General features: G+C 40.6%; 1 protein-coding gene across 1 annotated transcript; it reads right to left on the bottom strand.

The window, feature by feature from the left end:
* Nucleotides 1-234: 234 nt before the first annotated feature.
* On the bottom strand, nt 235-17429 carry PPP1R17 (protein phosphatase 1 regulatory subunit 17). The gene is made up of 5 exons (XM_010216607.2): nt 17414-17429; nt 11047-11166; nt 9068-9220; nt 7529-7690; nt 235-789 (listed from the first exon to the last, which is right to left on the bottom strand). Exons 2-5 carry the CDS (start codon nt 11126-11128, stop codon nt 710-712), a joined length of 477 nt encoding a protein of 158 aa, XP_010214909.2. The 5' UTR covers nt 11129-11166; nt 17414-17429; the 3' UTR covers nt 235-709.
* Between the last annotated feature and the right edge of the window lie 364 nt (nt 17430-17793).

The following is a 17793-nucleotide window of genomic DNA, read 5'->3' as shown; positions in this document are numbered from 1 at the left end:
AACAAAGTTGTGAACAGATACAGTCATAGGAAGTGTCTGCTTTGTTTTTCAGGAACTCTAGGCTTGATTCCTTCTCTCCCACACTGTCCATCACTTCAGTTTTCCACGTGGGAACTTCACTGCAGTCAACATTATTCCAGCAGAGAAAAGCTGGACTAATGAGGCAGAAAGTCAGGAGAAAAACATGGTTTTGAGTCTCTAGTTGATGTGCTACATCCTAGGGGAACAGGAGGGAGGAAAAGGAAAAGCCAGGCTTTTATGCCAATACAGTACCAACACAGTCTGTATAATCAAGAAAGAATGGCCAGAAAATGCACTGCCCTATGCTAACATCCACGCTGGTATCTAGTGCTGACACTGGGTCAGCAGTGCCATTTGTGTTGACCCTTTTCTTTTCACTGTGTTATGCAAAACCAGATTTGATCTGAGATGGAATCCCTGTAGACAAAAGTACTGCAAAACGATTCTGAATCAGCCAAGGGAATTCTTCCAGCTCCAGGTGTAAATGAATTTTCTGTCGCCTCCTGTGCTGCTTCCTGGGATTTCATGAGATGCAGATAAGCACTTGAAGATAAATTAAATTCAAGTGCATATTTAAGAGAATTATTATTTATAAAAATGAATGGGCTTTTTTTTTCTCTATGCGCTGCCACTTCGAATGACCCAGAATTATTATTTACATTACATTATTGGAGATATCACTATAATCTTAACTGGGTGTTGTGTCTCCATCCTTTTCTTCATCTTCCATAATCACCGTTTGCTTTTCTTCTGTAAGTAGCCTAGTGCCTTAAAAACAGAAGGCAAAAGAATAAAAAGAAGTTAGTTAAAATATTATTTCTTTAGAAAAAAAATCAAGTTAAGGAAAACTTTTCTGTCCTAATAATTTGATCCTAATATAGCTTTTCAGACATCATGGGAGTTACTCTTCATTTATTTTGGCAAATCATTCTCTTGATATTTAGTGAACTAGATTAGGACCTGCACTATTAGCTAAAATTATCAGTTAGTCTTAAATCCAGCATAGTTCAGCTACCTGTGAAAGCAGATACACTAAAGTTTTTTTGAGAATCTGTTTGCTAAAAAGGTTAGGAAATTAACAAAAAAAGGGAATAAAGGCATGATGAAATAAACATTGTAGTTAATCTATAGAACTGAGTCAGTCTGTGTGATCAAGGTTATTCATGATTCTTTTTGGTAACGCATATCCCAAAGGAGGCAAATATTAAAATAGCACATGCCAAGTATGATTCCCTATTCAATATCAATATATTCAGTATCAATACATTGCAAAAGAAATAGAATTGAGCTCAGCATTATGACAGATTCACACACTAAAGGCTCTGAGCCTGGATTTGAATAATTGACGTTTGGGATCCAAATCAACTTTGCAGGGTATCCATCCTGTGAAGTGAGAAGAAAAACAATTCGTAAAGCTTCATCTCCATCATAAAAGTGCTGAAGAATGATATGACTTAATATTGAAAAGAAATTTGGTTTCACAGTTAAAGCATGGGAAGGTGATTCAAGAAATCTGGCTCATCAGCTGCAGATGTGCTATGTGGCATACCTTCCCATGTGCAAGTATTTCCTTCTTCCAAAGTCTTTCTCTATCTTTCTCTATTATCTAGTTAGGTTATAGACCATATTGTCCACAAGTATATCTATATCATACTTAAAACAGTAAGTCCACCTCTTCTGGCAGACCTTGGGACTTTTATGTAATATCATTTTATACCAATCATTATAACTAATCATTTATTAGTTTTATATCTATATATATATATAATATTATAACTAATTATTTAATTATTAATTAAATAACTAATAAAGCTAAGTGAGGCCAATATTTTAGACAGACAAGTGTTATTGATCCCCATTTTAACTGATGGTGTTGTTTTTGCCTCTTTGTAGTATAAAGCAACAGACCTCTGAGATGTATTTTTTTACGTCTACTTTTCTTGGGGTGGAGATTAATATAGTCTAAAAACAGGATGAGGGTAACCATTCAGTTGAGACCAAAGAAATCCTTCTCTAATTCAGTCTCCTACTGTTTGCTCTTAGTCTGCGCTAACCAGCTGAGTTGTTCTCTCAAACCGACTTGTTTTGCTTGTTTTTGCATTGAAAACCCCTGGACAGTGAAGGCTTTCAGCCTTAATGAAGTCTGAAAATAGAGCAATACCACACGAGAAGATTTTATTCAGCTTTGGAGTCTGTTCAAGAGGTGATGAACTAAAGAAAATGTTAACCTATATTGCCCTTCATCTAAGCACTGCTTTATCCACATGCATTTCTCATGAAGTAGCTTATTTCAGTGAGATTGTGCAGTAAGTTGAAAGGGATGAATGAATATTATTTTTCAACACAAAGAACTGCATTTGAATGGTAATTTGAATGGCTGTTGCGTGAGCGAGTTATCACTATTGTTACCTGCTGAGAATGATACTGATTTTTAGAGGTGGAAGCAAATGTTCCCCATGTAGACTTCTATTTATGTATAACAAAAATACAAGCTTTTTTTTTGTTCCTTTTGTCTTTAAATATTTTTTTCTCTCTCATGACACATTTGGGAACGAGGAAAACACTCGCTTTACTCAAGTAAAATACTCTTGAAATGTGAAGCTACAATGGATCTTTGATGAGAGAACCAGCTTAACTTTTGGGTAAACTCAGAAATGAAATAATGAGATAAGGAATGCAAGCTAAATGAAGCTGTGTTTTGTTTTGTGATCTTGTCCAATGTCACTCATCACTTTTATTTAAAACAACAAAAAAGTAGTTCTGATTTCCTAATTCTAGCACTCAAAATTGCCCTTACAGAGCAGACATTAGAGAGAGTTGGAATGCAGCAGCCAAGCTGAGGCTCCAGCAAGACTATATGTCATTATCAACAAATATTTTTGCTGAATGATGGACTCCAAAGGTTTCCAACAGTGTTCAAGATGCAAAGCTCACAAGAGGACAGAGTTTTCACCTACAGTTGTAGGTTCTTAACTTTCTGGATCATGGACCATTAGCAACTTCATGGACAACTACATGCCTTTAACATCAACTATTTCATATCAAACAGTAGAAGGAGGATATAGATGGGATGCCTTAACTAGTATTACTTCTATACCAGTAGAAAAAGAGTTTTTTTTTTCTTTGATAGGATGCCACTGAACATTTGTGGACAAAACGTGCTTTGTTGAATTAAGTTTGGGAATTTTTGGTTTAGAGGAGTGGGCAGAATGTTGGAATTATGAAAAGTGGTTTATCTCCCAGATACATTCTAAGCATTGGTAGATTTTTCTATTATTATCTTCCAAGAGATCTGACTTAAGAAAGGAAGTACAATGTAGTCATATATTGCAACCAAACCAACCAAATGGAAGCTCATAGAGACGTGAGAACTGATATTAGGGAGCTCAGTTATGGGCAGAAGTAAAAGTTGGCTATATACATCAACTGTTTGCCAGGTGCCACCCAGTTCTGGACCTCTCAGAAGACTGCCAAGATGGTACTAGCTGCACTTGCCTGTCTACAGACCACCCTTGCGGCTGGGTTGGAAGAATAAGGGGGCTCTCCAGTCACATCCCCTCCACAGGAAAGGGGAAGGAGGCCATGGTAAACTGCTGTGCTCGTGCTCATTACTCAGAGACTTTCCCTGAGGCAGGGTAGCACTGGAGGAGCACTGGAGCATGGAGAAGGAAGAGGGTTTGAAACTGTGGTTTTGCTAGTTATCTCTGATCTGATTAAGAAGCCCAAAGCAGCCACATTTCAGGAAGTATGTTCCCATAATTACGCAGATATTTACATTCTTGTGTAAACCCATAGCTTAAAGAGCTCCTAGAAATCCTTCAGTTAATTGAATACATTGCTAAGTGGGGTTGACAGGAAAGAGTTTTCCAGGTTGGAATACAGGCATTGGATCTGATTTAAATCCCTCAGTGTCATGCAAAGAGCAGGAGATATTAGAATTGTGGTTTCAATTTTTTTACTTTTTTTTTTTTTCCAAATGAAAGCCAAGGTGCTGACCGACTGAAAGGACCTGGCCACTAACAGAGGTCTCTATCCCTTGGCTCTTTTTTATACTTATAGCACAATGATATGTGGAGCGCTTTAGTAAGAGTTTGATGTCTTATTCAATTTAGAAGTACAATTGGAGTGTTTTCTGGCACTCATACTTTACCATTTAACTTGGCTAAGGAATGGATTTCTCTAGCCTGCTGTAGACTACAGAGAGACATGGGATCCTTCAGGCAATAATGTAGAGATCCTAATTTAGCAGCCACCTTTCTTTACCTATTCCCAGTTGTATCTGCTCTCTATCAGTGCAGGAATTCTCTAAGGATTAACCTGTATTTGGTGTTTGCAAGGTGTAAAACTGACTTTACTTCTCATTTGGGTCACATGAGGCTCAGTAAATACTTGTGATTTTGCCCACTTTTTATGGCCTCTTTGACTTATTTTTATTTGTGATACAGCCTTTGAGCATCCAAAAAGGAAAGGAAGAGTCCCCAAGTGCTCATAACCAGCTGGTCACAATAGAGAGATGCAACACAGCTGCCATTTTTATCTATATTTACAACAAAATGACTTGTATGGACAGCTGCTTAAAAGGATAAGCTCTGATACTGCAAACAATTATGTTTTTGTTCTGTTTTGGTTAGTTTTTTTTTCTATCATTTACAATACATTTCGAACTGCAGCATTTGGGAGGAATCAGAAGGGGGAAACAGTAAAAATCCTCAACAAGAGGCTGCAAGGGATACACATGACCCTGCTACTGCGTACCTCCAGCAACATTACTAACAGGGAGAGTGGGACAGAAGGGCCTTTTCATATTTATTTAGTGCACATAGACCTGCTGGGGCTTCTCAGGTCTCTGAGTCTATAATTCAGATGCTATTTTGCACAGCAGTTCCACAAGAGCTCAGTCTGTTTATTCTCTGTCTGCTGCCTGATGGGATAACCCTGAAAGTAAACAAATAGTAAATATTGGACTAGCCCTCAGCCACAATGAGTCACTTTCTCATGGCGAGTGGTGGACCCGCTGCCACCGACTTCTAACCAGCAGAAATCTGTATGTTGGTATGTACCCTGAAAAGAAAAATAGGCATCCGTGAAGTAGGGAATCAAATTCAGGCATTCCAACTCCTGGGCTGCTCTGCTGCTGACACAGATCTGCCAGAGGGAATCAACTGCTAGAAAATGGACTGAGAAAATAGGATGTAGTAAAGCTGTCTGCAGGGCAAGGCAGCATTCAGCAGGCTGCCGTGACAGTCCATGCTGACTGCTGGAAAGTCACAACACCACTAGGTTAGAAAGAGTCATTTAATAGAAAAAATACATTAGTTTTTATAATTTCCCTAAAATAAATGCATATTTTGAATTTTGTCATGCATTTCAAGGTCACTGCATTTTTTCTCTTTTTTATGTTCTTTCCCATGTTAGTTTTATTATTATCTCCTTTGACTACCAATGAATTTGGGGTTTCTAGTAGCATGTTACTGTTAACAGATAACTTATATTAGCTTCTTTTTCCTTTTAAAATTATTCAGAGCTTAAGAGGAAGCCTTCAAGGGATGCAAGAAGTGGCATGATTCTTCTTTCTCCCTTAACTCTCTACTTGAGATAACTAAGGCTAGACAGTTAAAGCAATAAGTGACTAGATGTTAATCCAGTCAGAACTTTGTAGATCCACGGCAAGAAAATAATCCAGCCTTGCTGCATCCTGTTAAACAACAATCGATCACATCACAAAACAAGAGTCAAACATCTCAGCTGCAGTCACGTCACACATTTCTCTCTGATTTCTATCATCAAACATGTTTCACATCCAGATTCTCCTGCTCTGCATACACTCTGAGGTCCAAGGGACACATAACATCTTCGAAAGTGCTACAAATGTCTAAAGATTTGATAAACTTGGTCTCTGCTCCTGCTTCTGATACCTGACAGACTACATTTTTTTTTCTGCTTAATTTTATTTATCATGTGAATTCTTTTTGCTGCATAATTTCCTCCAGCAATTATATGAGCAGTTCATGAGCAGATCCATGTTTTATATTAAATATCCCAAACTGGAGCACTTGCAGTTGGGCTAAGATGCCATTTTTTTTTCCCCCAGCAAATGACCAGACCAGGGTTCCGGTGACTCACTTATAGCAGCTCTAATTCTGCAGGCCAAGGGATGCTCGAGTTCAATTAGGGTATAAAAAATTGTGTTTTGCTTGAGTAGATAAGTTTGCAAGTCATTAGTGTTTGCTACACTTACTGCCCTGCTCTGGAAACCAGAGCAATCATAGTTGTCTTTGCTCTTGGGAGTTTTATATTGGTTAATGTAAAGCTGCTTATATGAAAAATTAACTTACACATGTTTCTGGAGGTGGGAAGACAGTTATGAAGGATCAGATTGATAAGGTGTGTACAAGTACTGATGGCTTCTGGGACTAAAGAAGCCATTTACACACCTGACAATTCTTAGGTGCTCAGGAAATTGAAAGAGCAACCTAAAGCTCAGCTGCTTGATATATTCAGCTCTTCCCTAGTGACTCGACCAAAGGATTTGTCTTAAGGACCTCTTCATGTAGTACGCCTTGCTGCTCAGTAGTGCCAGATCACAGCAGAACCGAACTAGAGGTTCCTAAGAGAAAGGTGTTTTATAGATATGTTTTCTGGCAGAATCTGAGTATATGTTTAAAATTTAAACTTCTGCTTCTTTTGTGACTCAAGGCCACAATAAGAAAGTATAGAAAATGTCAGGTGTGTTCCTTCCCAGAGGCTGCTTTATGAGGCACTTGACATAAGTTTTGGATTTGGGTTTTTCATTCTTTCTTTCATTCATTCACATTTTGTTCCACCCTGAGATCTGGAAATAGTTGGTACATAGCAGGCAGACTGGCAATATTTCCTGTATCCCTGGCTATCAGTATTAATTAACATACAGGTCTTTACATCTCGAAAGACCTTCTTTGACTCCTTGAGACTCCTTGTGATATAGGGATGGAGGAAATTCAACAAAACATGGATTATATGACCAAAACATGGGTGAATCCATGTGGCTGTTGAGCAAACTAGCTGCTCCACTCCAGGCATTTTTCAGAAGCACTTTAAGATGATATTAACTGGCAGTTCATCACAGCTTATTTTCCTCGGTGCACGTAAGGGACTGTGGAAACTAACAGGAGGTTCTTCAGGTCAGGGTTATCCTATTTGATGCAGTGTGAATTAAGGTAGGGCTGGTGACCTAAAAGTTCACATCTACTTGAGTTTGAAAGGCAGTGACTTTCATCAGTATCTTGACTTGCACAAAAGTAGGATCTTCTCTTCTGTCCACCCCATCCCTTCAGCTGATGGAGAGGATATGACTGAGGCTTTCTGTGAGCCATTACTGCTATTACATCTCTGAACTAGCAGGCCCAGATTAGTAAGAATTGCTAAGTGGAGTGAACAGACAGCCTCCTTCCATCCTCCTTCTTATGATATTTTTGACACTGGTCACTGTGGGCTTCCTCTTTGGAACATCTTTAGCTAAGTTTCTTACCTGTTAAAATGGGTGGGATGTGTATTGCAGGTGTATCTTTTCTCCTGGGCTTCTTCTGTTCCAGTTCAGTGATCTGAGAGCCTGGACTCACTCGCTCCCTCTGTGGTTTCTCGGTGATACCATACCGTTTCAGCAGGTTATCAGAGAAGTCTGAAAGTATGCCTGCAGGGAGGAATGAAAGAAAATACTTCTTCAGCCTTGTTTCACACTGCATGAGTGTAACACAGTGCAGTGTGAGTGCTTTGTGCAGTGTATCTACTCTCTATGGTTTTCAAAGTTGTGGATTTTCTCTATGTAAGGTATATCCTGTAGACTAGAGTGAATAAGTGATGCTATTAAGCCAGATGGTTTTTGCTGGTACATAGTGGACTAAGCTGCAGCCCATCAGAAATGATGGCGAAGATGAGTTCTGTCTTGTATTCCAAAAGGATTAATATCTTCTCAAAGTTGTTTAATCATATGAATGCTCAAGCCTGTACTTAGGAGCAATGTGACCACACAGAAATGAGATGGATACTTCAGATAAAAAATGCAGCTCTCCAGGTTCTGGGCCATTCTTCCCTAAGAGAGAATTGTTTGCAGATGGATACACGTGAAAGCTGAGCAAAGACAACTGTATAGAGTGGTGAGTTCAACACCTGGATTACACATACTGGAAAAAAACAGTTGTTTGTTTTTCATCTGGTAAGTGTGCACCATTGAAGATAGATACACAGGCGACTGTGCTAGCAGTTACCAGCTAACTCCTCTGCGTATGTGTAGCATGGGAAAATGCAACATGCTCCGTACAAGAATGCTGGTCCCTCCCCGGAGAGCAATGCAAGGACTGCTTGTTAGCAGAGAGAAGTGGTAAACATTTATTCCCCAGTACCAACAAGGGACACCTGGAAGATCATCATGTTTCATTGGCAGTCCCCAGCTCCTCCTTCCTTTCCCCAGGTTGGTGGCATTGGCTCTCAGATGTCAGAGGTCTGTGGATGCACAGCAGCAGAGAGCATCCTACAAAGAGTCTCTTTGTTGCTCCAGTGGTTTCTGGCTTCCTGAAACACCCACCCTTTGCCAGAGTTCACAAGAGCCCTGCGCCTTCCCAGAGGAACAGTGGGCAGACAGCTGTGCTCACGTCCCAGCCTGGTCTTCCACTGAGCACAAGCTGCACAAGGAAGTACAGGAGTTGGATCCTTTTTGATTTTGAATTGAATGTGATTGCCGGCTGTGGCTCAGTTATTAGAAATAAGCACACATCATTTGTCACATAATGACAATGAGAACGTGAGCTATAAGGGAGGATTTTTTTACAGAAGCGCACACACACACACACTGACATTGATATTTACAGATGGTGTGAGAACTCAGTCTAAAAAATGAAGGCTTTTGAAAAAATCCAGTCTGTTAGTCTGCCTTTCCAGGTGTATGTAGAATAGATAGACTTTCTTGTTCACTTCTAAAGGGATATTAATTATAACGGATCTTTGGACCTTTGTCCAGATTCAATCCACTGAAATGGATTTGAATTTGGAAGTCAAAAGATGGATTGCTCACCTGATAGGGGTGGTGGGGTGTGTATTGCCGGTGTATCTTTTCTCCTTGGCTTTTTTTGGTCCTGTTCCGTGTTCTGGGAGGCCTGGATAGTTTTGCCTTTTCTTGGTTTCTTTTTGAGGTCACAGCTCTTTATCAGCTGCTCTGAAAGATCTTCTGCATAGAAGAAAAGATGAATGGAAATTGAAAGCAGAAGGGAAATGATAAAACAGATGGTGAAAAGAAAAGCTTTAATAATACTGCTTTCATCTGAGTCAGTATAAGAGGTCTCTGTGCCATAACAAATGGCATTCAAGTGATTTCAGTGGTCCTTCTGCTTTGTAGGTGGCAGATGTTTAAAAAAAAAAAAGAGGGAGAAAATCGTAAGTGTGTGGCTATGTATTACATGGCAGAGGGAAGGTGCCATCATGTAGAAATCCCAAAGCCATGACTGTTTCATTCACCCCCAACTATGTGGGTCTGTGTCTTGAAGAGTTACAAGGGCACTTTTATGAAGGGAAGATTTATACAGATGGGGCACTGAGGCACTGGTGAGCCAAGCCAGCATATTGTTCACTTCAAGAGCTGGCCTTACTTCCAGAGCTGCTGAGCAGTCAGTATTCACTTTTGATTTACATAATGTTACACTGGATTTTTGGTGTTCCTTTAAAACAAGACCTGACTCAGATGGCTTAGATGGCTGACACGGATTTTCTGCAGTGATCTGCGTTTCTGGGTGCTTACACAAGCTGAAAATGTTAAAAGTCTAGCCTGTCATTAGTATCATCATACAGACCAAAGCTTTGATTTCTTAAATGTTACTTGTTTCACTTCATGATTCTCTCTCCTGTCCTCTAACTCTGAACTTTTTGCACAACGGGGCCTGATCCCAGGCTCACTCATGCTACAGGACACAGCTGTAAGTCCATGGACGAGAGGGAGGAAGGATGACCTCTAGGTTAAGTCTCTGGAAGTTGGGTGTTCTTTTTTTTAGGCTGTACAGACTTCCTGTGCGAACTTAATGAAGTCATTTAATCTCTCAGTTCCTCTGGGGTTTTCTTTTTTTTTTTTTTTTTTTTTTTTTTTTTACCTGTATAATGGAACTAATTCTGCCCAAATTCCTGTTTGCTTTAAATAATCAGTTTTATGGAACAATTATTTTTATTTCATGCACTGACAGAAGTTACAGAAGTGGTGCCTTTCGTTAGCAGTGCTGTGGGACTCAAGAAAGATTCTTTCCTTTTAAGCTGGATAAATGAAGTTTATAAAATGCTGCTTGCCTGAGGTGAGATACTTCTTTTGAAATTGCATTTGTGTTTCATTATTGCCATGACAAAGATAACAATGAGCAAGTAGATTTTTGTCTCTGGGCTGGTAAATCTTTATGACAATTTTGCAAGGCTGGAATCAGGCAACATCATTTGAAACAGAGGCAAGGACCATGAATATGCAGGAAGCACATCTATCAAGTCATGAAATCTGGTACTCAGGAGAGTGGCAGAGCAAAGATGCGCCTGGTACCCTAGGTGCAAAAGTTATGTACAAAGTAGTCACAGGGAAGGAAACAGATTGACAGTTAAGGGGGAAAGGTGTTAAGAATATCGTCCCAGTGTGGTCAAGGGGAGTATCTGAATTTTTTATCAAAATTGCATGTGTTCGAGGAAGGCTCAGCTATACCCTATCTTTCAGTTTATTGTGGTATAAATGAGGAACCGACTCTACTTTTTCTATGAAAAGAACAATGACTCTTTTTTTTTCCTTTTCTCCTCTTCAATTAACTTCCTCCCCAAGCTTCAGCTAATATTTATATGCAGGGAAAAAAAAAAAAACACTCTTTGCCTTTCCATCTGGCATCAGAAGTGTCACCAGAAGGTGTAATCTATCAGGTTTCATGAGGCCGCAGTTGTACTGCTGGAGGGAAAAAACAGCCACTGGACGGGACTTAAGGATGTAAAGATAACACCTCTCTAGTTACTGCAATGACATCATCTAATAACACTTACCTAAATGGTTACAGTGTGAATCTCGCTTGTCCAGTCTGTCTTCGGGGATATCAAGTGGCTGAACATATTCTGTTGACATCATTGAAATACTGGGGTTTGAGGGTTTTTTTCCCTTGGAAGCTGCAGCAACCATTAAAAAAAAAAAAACCACAAAACTGTGACATCAAGCTGACATGTTGATATTATATATCCACTTGCTAGCCAGATCATTAGAAGTTCCTGCCTTCCAGCTGCTCTTTGCCATGCAGTCTGTTGGCCTGATTTTTTTAAGCATTTTGAGATGCATTTGTTCACTGTCTTGGCTACCAACATTAAATATCCCATTTCTCCACTTACATTCCGGCAAAAAATGTAACACAAGCAAAGAAAATACAGTAGCTCTACAGAAGACTTTGACCATACAGGCAGTGCTCACAGGCACAAAATAAGTGCTAAAAGCAGGACATTTTGTTCTGGTTTTCTTCTCTGCTTTAAGCCAGCAGAGTTGTATTTGACGTCTATCATACAATCTAACTTTAATGACCAATGGTTCTTAATTAGTCTTACAACTGCAGCCACTCTAAAATAGCTCGGGTGCCTCTGATGACCCCGGTGCGAGTGCTGAACCTGAAAGGTGGCTGGGACCTCAGACCCCAGAACCAGTGTTGTACACATCTCCTTGGCAGAAATGCGTGGGACTAGTTTCTCAAAGCTGTTTATTCACCTATATTCTGTAGGTCTCAGTGGATTGCATATGGGACTTCAGGCCCATTTTATCCTTGGTTATGGATAAATGGAGAGGGGCCTGGCTATCTCCCCGAGCACCAGGCAGGCTGCGACTTTGCCCCCTTCAGGCTGTCATCACAAGAAGAAGATTAGACCATTTTTTTACTGCTGATAATTTCTGCAGTGACTTAGCAGAAACCCATCAGAGTAATAGTGCAATGTTCTAGGAAAAAAAAAAAAAGAAGAAGAAAGAAAAAAAAAGAAACCTTTGATCTTAAGGTTGTGTCCTGGTTGATACAAGTATCTCCCTTCAGGCAGAAACAGCTGTGATGATACCATTTCTTAGTAGTTAACACTATTCTCCGTTTTGGGAGAGATTAAAAACAAGTGGAGATTTCCTTGTAGAAGAAAATTAAAAAGCAGGGGAATTATGCGGAACGAAAAACAGGAGACAGTGAAGAGGAGAAGAAGGGCAGTAATGGGAGAAAAAGAGAGAAGGAAAGGTGGTGCAGAGAAGGATAATAAAAGAGAAAGGTGGAAGTAAGCGTGACAGATAAGAATGGGGAAAGGAGAATGGGAAAATCACACAAGAAGAAAGAATGGGAGAATGACTATGCTGTGAGACTTTGTTTTATCTTTCTGGAGGTAAAGAAATTACCTAAATTATTTCTCCCTAAATTACAATGGGTGTTTGTCAACAAAAACAAGCTTAGGGTGCAGAACTTCATTTTTCGTGACTAAACTTGAATCTATACAAAGATCAGTTAACCCTGACGCAAAATCCAGTCACACATATATTTGGCAAACAAAATATGAAAGGCCAAAGTCATGCTCATACGTTCAGCCAATTCTTTAGGAGATGGAAAAAAACATCCAAAACTCTAGTGACTTCAAAGTAAATGGAGCAGCACTGGTTTGCAGCAATAAAGGTCAGGAACATTGACTCATAATGTACTTATGGGATTAACTCCCATGTCCTTTGGGATTCAAAAATTCCTTCAATTTCGTAAAATCCTATAAATGCTGAATCAGGTTTGGATCAAAGGTGGAACCTCTTGATGCTCACTGCAGTACTTGCCCAGCCCAGCTTCACACATGTGTTGAATGGTTATGCTGCCTGGAGACTCAAGTAGCCTTTACAGGAAAAAAATAAAAGGTATCTGCCTCTTACAAAGATCTCCTGCATAAAGAAACCTTTGGATTCAGTTGAGTGAGAGATGATTGCTCTTTTTATCAACTCCATAAACCAGCTAGAGCTGTGTTTTAAAATAAAACGTAATGTTATTGAAAAGATAAACTTGCCACATGAAGGCCCACACTACTTTTTATGTTTTCATGAGAAACTGTTGTATCTTCAGTGCCATCTGATTTTAGGAGATCTGATGAATGCATTCCAGATGCAAGCTAAATATCATGGTTACAGGAAGAATGTTCTTTTCTAAACACGATCTTGTTTGTTTATAATGTTTTTGGTAAAACCAGTGATCCATTTCAGACTATGGACTCTTTTCAGGAGGTCTTGAGCCAAAAATGCTGGGGAGAGTAAAATTTAATTGTAACATTGGTAGTAACCTGCACTGAGTGAAATGTCTTTAAAATTTGATTAACTTTGGTTGGATTTCGCTAAGGTGTTTCATTTGAGTTACTTCATCTAATAAAAATAAAACTTTATAAAGAGAGATTGTCTAGGACTGAGATATGTAGAGTATGAGAAGCAGGCTTAATTACTTTTTCTTAACATGGTTGCTCGAAAAATAGCAAATAAATCTCTTTCTTAGATTTGTCTTTTTATTTCCACCATCACAGGTCCCTAGCCCTCAGCATCTTCAATGCTTTAAAACAGGGATTTATAGCATATCTTCAGATGTACTTGATTTTGCCCTGGCTTGCATTGCCTTGATTACAAATGTATTTCCACACTGCGAACTATGTGACAAAAGAATAACAAAAACAGAAAGATTGCCAGAATATATCATAAAACTTGACAAAACAGTAATTTGACACTATACGCAGTGCCTGTGATATAAGAAGACATTAGTGATACTGTGTCCCGTCGTTGGACAGTATGCACAGGTCTCATTCAGACACGGAGGTGATGTATGTGAGCGCTGTAATGGCGCTTTCCCAAACCGCCAAAATCAATTCCCGACAGCGAAGAAACAGATTCCCCAATAATGTTACATGTGGAATGGGAGAGTGTTGCAGTAACTGCAGGAGCGCATTAACTTGCCTTGACAATCAGAAACACATTCCCGGATTTTAGTGTTAAGTGCAACTCCTTTCCTGCTAGTGTTTGTGGTAACCTCATATGCCCTGTCTGCAGCCGTCGGTCACCTTGGTAGGTGACCTGTAATTTACGTGATGGACCTTTTTATTTATTTATTTTTTGCACGCAGTTACATCTCTGGACATAATGAGCCACATTCATCCTTCAGGCAACTTTGATGTTTACAGTGGAGCATTAAATCACACTCAGCAGGAGACACTTTCTGGAATGGGTATAGATTTTTCCATACGAACTAGGATTCAATAGTCATTTAGCCTGAGACTTTCGTACAGTATAGCTTGGCCGTGGCTCTCCCACAGGCATGTGTGCTCAGCTAAGCCACTTGGAGTCTCCAGCTTCTGGTTAAAAACAGAGCTGATGGAGATGCCTAAATGCTTCCCTAAGGCTGGCCATGAGGGAGTTCTAGTTTTGCCAGTTTAGTTCATTTACTCCTTGTGAAAGCATTCAGCATTAAATAGGATTGGCTCTATTTAGAAAGAGAGAAGAGTAAGGAAGGATAGGGCAAGCTGAAAAGCACAGATTATTAAAAGCTATTTCATCCTCCTAAGGACTCACTCACATGCAGAGTCACTGGGGTGTGATAGCAGGACTCTCCTGGGCACACACACTTGTAAGACACTTGTAGGATGGAAAATAGCTGAACCATTTAGTTTCAAATGATCACCCTAGTTATTGATGGGTTTCTGGGTAGCTTAAGGAGAACACTCCAAAATGTTGCCAGTCATTTTTGACCTGAACTTTTATTTGCTATATGTGCAAAATTAAAATGCTCATATAAGTATCCAGGCCCAAGAGATACATAGTCCATACCACATACTAACATAGTCTAAAACACACACACAAGCACAAATAATAGTTTTTTTTGATTTGCTGAAAAAATTGTCCAGTGTGACCAGTTCTCGGGTTCCGTTAGGTAAAAATATTCCACCTAGGGGCAGAGAAACTAGTTTTATTTCGCTGTTTCAGTGTGCAGTTACGTAGGTATTTGCCTTAAGTAATGGGGCTGGGACTTAGGGTGATGCTCAGCAAAGGTCCTTTTTTTACCCAAAATTCTGCAAGTCTGTTGAGAACATCTGATCATGCAGCATTTAAACCACCTTGAAGTGATGTCTCATGAGAAAAATGTCTGGTAATATACAGCATTAAAACTTTAACAACAAAACTAAAGAGCTGAACTTTTATCACTTGACTCTTACCTGGGCACAAAAATGGCTCTGGATAGAGAAGGTTATACCTGAATTTCTTCCTGAATTCAAATGCCCTAGCATTTGAATTGTAGGATTTAATTCCCTCCATAGAAATTAGATTCTTATTTATATTTGTAAGCAGACCCAAGGGACAATTTGTTTCTCAAATGAATCGTGAACACGATTATTCTTATCTATGGGATGGAGAAATGAATTTCCAACCTGCAATTTCTATCAAAGTATAGAGGGGCTAATTTGGCATAAATATATACATGAAGGCCATGATTTGTTGTACATATATGTCATTTCCTTGTGCACTGAGCACTCAGAATTTGTTAAGTGATCAAGGACTGTACAAATTTTGCCTTTTAGGGTTTCAGTAGACTACCTAGTGCTGTCCATAAGTACATGGAAATTTCATTTGTCCAGGGGACTGTTGAAAGCAGCAAAATCCCCAAGCACGCACTGGTTTTCAGCACATGCAAAGTCATAAAAGCAATCTTGAAATTTCATGGGCTCTACCTAAGTAAAAGTATTCTAAAAGAACATCATTTTTGTTGGGTGGCAGTATACAATCTGAATCTGGATTTAATATGAAGATTTTGGCAAGCCGATAATCATGTTACCATAGACACCAGTATGATACCAGTATTTGCCTTCTCCTGGACCCAGAGCACTTAGTAAGAACTCACCTTTGCTTTCAGTGGCAGGTATTGTTCTTATTGTGCCACTCAGACTGCCACTCTGAGACACTACCCATCCCTTGTAAAACAGTGCCGGCAACCGCATATCTTTTTTCCCCAATTGTGGTTTTTTTTTTTTTTTGAGGGGAGGCTTTTTTTTTTGCTTTTGTTTTTGTTTTTGTTTTCTTTTAAGAGGGATGAAAAGGCATAACAGGGATCATGGGCAGCCTAGGACAAACTCTCCCTTTAGTAGACTCTTACTTGGGAATACCAAACCTGCCCTGTCCCCATCACATGTCCTCTGTAGGCTCCTCAGTTTGCAGTTTCATTGCCTTATGTCATTTACATATGCGTAAGGAGGATATAAGATACTAGTATGAAGGTGTAGTAGTCTTGCACCCACCTTGCAGTCTCAGAGCTCAGGTGAGGCAGCTCTGCTGGGGACAGTGCGGTTCCCAGGCACATTCGTCTCCTTCACCTATGCTAAGGAGCCAGGCTTGGGTCCCTCAACCACAAGCAGGTTCCTTCACCAGTACCCCAATCCTATCCTAAAGTTGCTATAACTGCTTGCCAGGTAGGATTTGGAGAAAAAAAAAAAAAAGCATGGCAATATGTTTTCTGTTGTCAGGGTAGAAAACAGATGCCACCCAAAAAGCAGGTGTTGCATTGCATTGCAAACTTCTCAGTAAGTTTCACCACGTGTTTAATGCTCTTCTACCAGAGTGGCTTCTTTCTAATACAGCCTCATTATACTGCCTGGGCTGAACTTCTGCAAAGTTTAGCTGGGCATGAGGTTGCTCTCTTCAAGCATTCTTCTCAGATTAGGCTGATTTCTATTTTCTAAGGCAGACTTAGAAGTTTTTACATAAGACATAGGTGTATAAAATCCTAATCTTCTTGTCTTCTGCCACCCAAAACTTTTGCTACTAATAACTGGATGAATTCAGGGAGGCCACAGAATTGCTCAGAGAAGTTTCCTCTCACAAACTACTTCTAGCAGCTAGTTCAAAACCACGTAGGACTGTGGACTGAATCCCACCATCTCCCAGCAACTTGAAAAAAAAGCGACAGTAAAACTTTGATCAATGAAAGAAATGCCAGACACATTTGCACACATACCCATCACAAAGTTTTCCTCTTTGGAGGCAGTTAGAAATACAAAACCGTGCTTAGTTATTGTGTGGGGAGCAAAGGGGCCATTCCTTTATCATGGGGGAAGAAGCCCTGGTATTCTCCCCCCATCTGCTGGCAGTGCAACGTGCTTGTTAACTAAAGCTAGTGGAAACCTTCATCTCCAAGGCATTCTCCTCCTGTGGCACCATCCCACGCATTGCGCCCCATCTTCATCACCCCCCATATTTCTCCCCGCAGTGACAGCTCCAGCCGCCTCCCCGAGGAGCGGGAATGCCCACAAGTCCCCAACCCTTGCAGCGCAGCAGAGCGAACATCACGGCGGGCAGCGCGAGGCTCGCCGGCCAGGGCGGGCGCGTGGCCGGGGTACTTACGAGGCGGCGTGGGGAGCGCGCGAGGACGTTGTGGCGGCGCCGCGGGCTGCTGCTGCCCGCCTTATCTAGGGAGCCGCCGGGGCGTTGCTATGGCACTGCTCCACTCCGTCCTCCGGGAGGGTGGGAAATAGCATCACCTCTCCCTCCCCTGCCGCGATGCGCCGCCGCTTCCTTCCTCTCTGGTGAGAGCCTGGCTGATGGAGAATAGGAAACGGGACGGGGAAAAGATCGGCTCAAGGCGAAAGTGGAACACGGAGGGCTCAGTTAAACAAGGCTGCAGCGGGGCGCTGCAAGAGCCTCGATGCGCAGCTTGGGGAGCCGAAGGATGAGCTGCGGCCGCTGCGCCTGGAGGCGCTCACTAAGTGGGAATGGAGAGGGCA

This window comes from Tinamus guttatus, unplaced genomic scaffold (assembly GCF_059628265.1).
Source record: "Tinamus guttatus ecotype Peru unplaced genomic scaffold, ASM5962826v1 Tinamus_guttatus_pri_ptg000119l, whole genome shotgun sequence".
Taxonomy (NCBI): Eukaryota; Metazoa; Chordata; class Aves; order Tinamiformes; family Tinamidae; genus Tinamus; species Tinamus guttatus.
The sequence above is the reverse complement of the archived record's forward strand: the minus strand, read 5'-3'. Positions and strand labels throughout refer to the sequence as shown.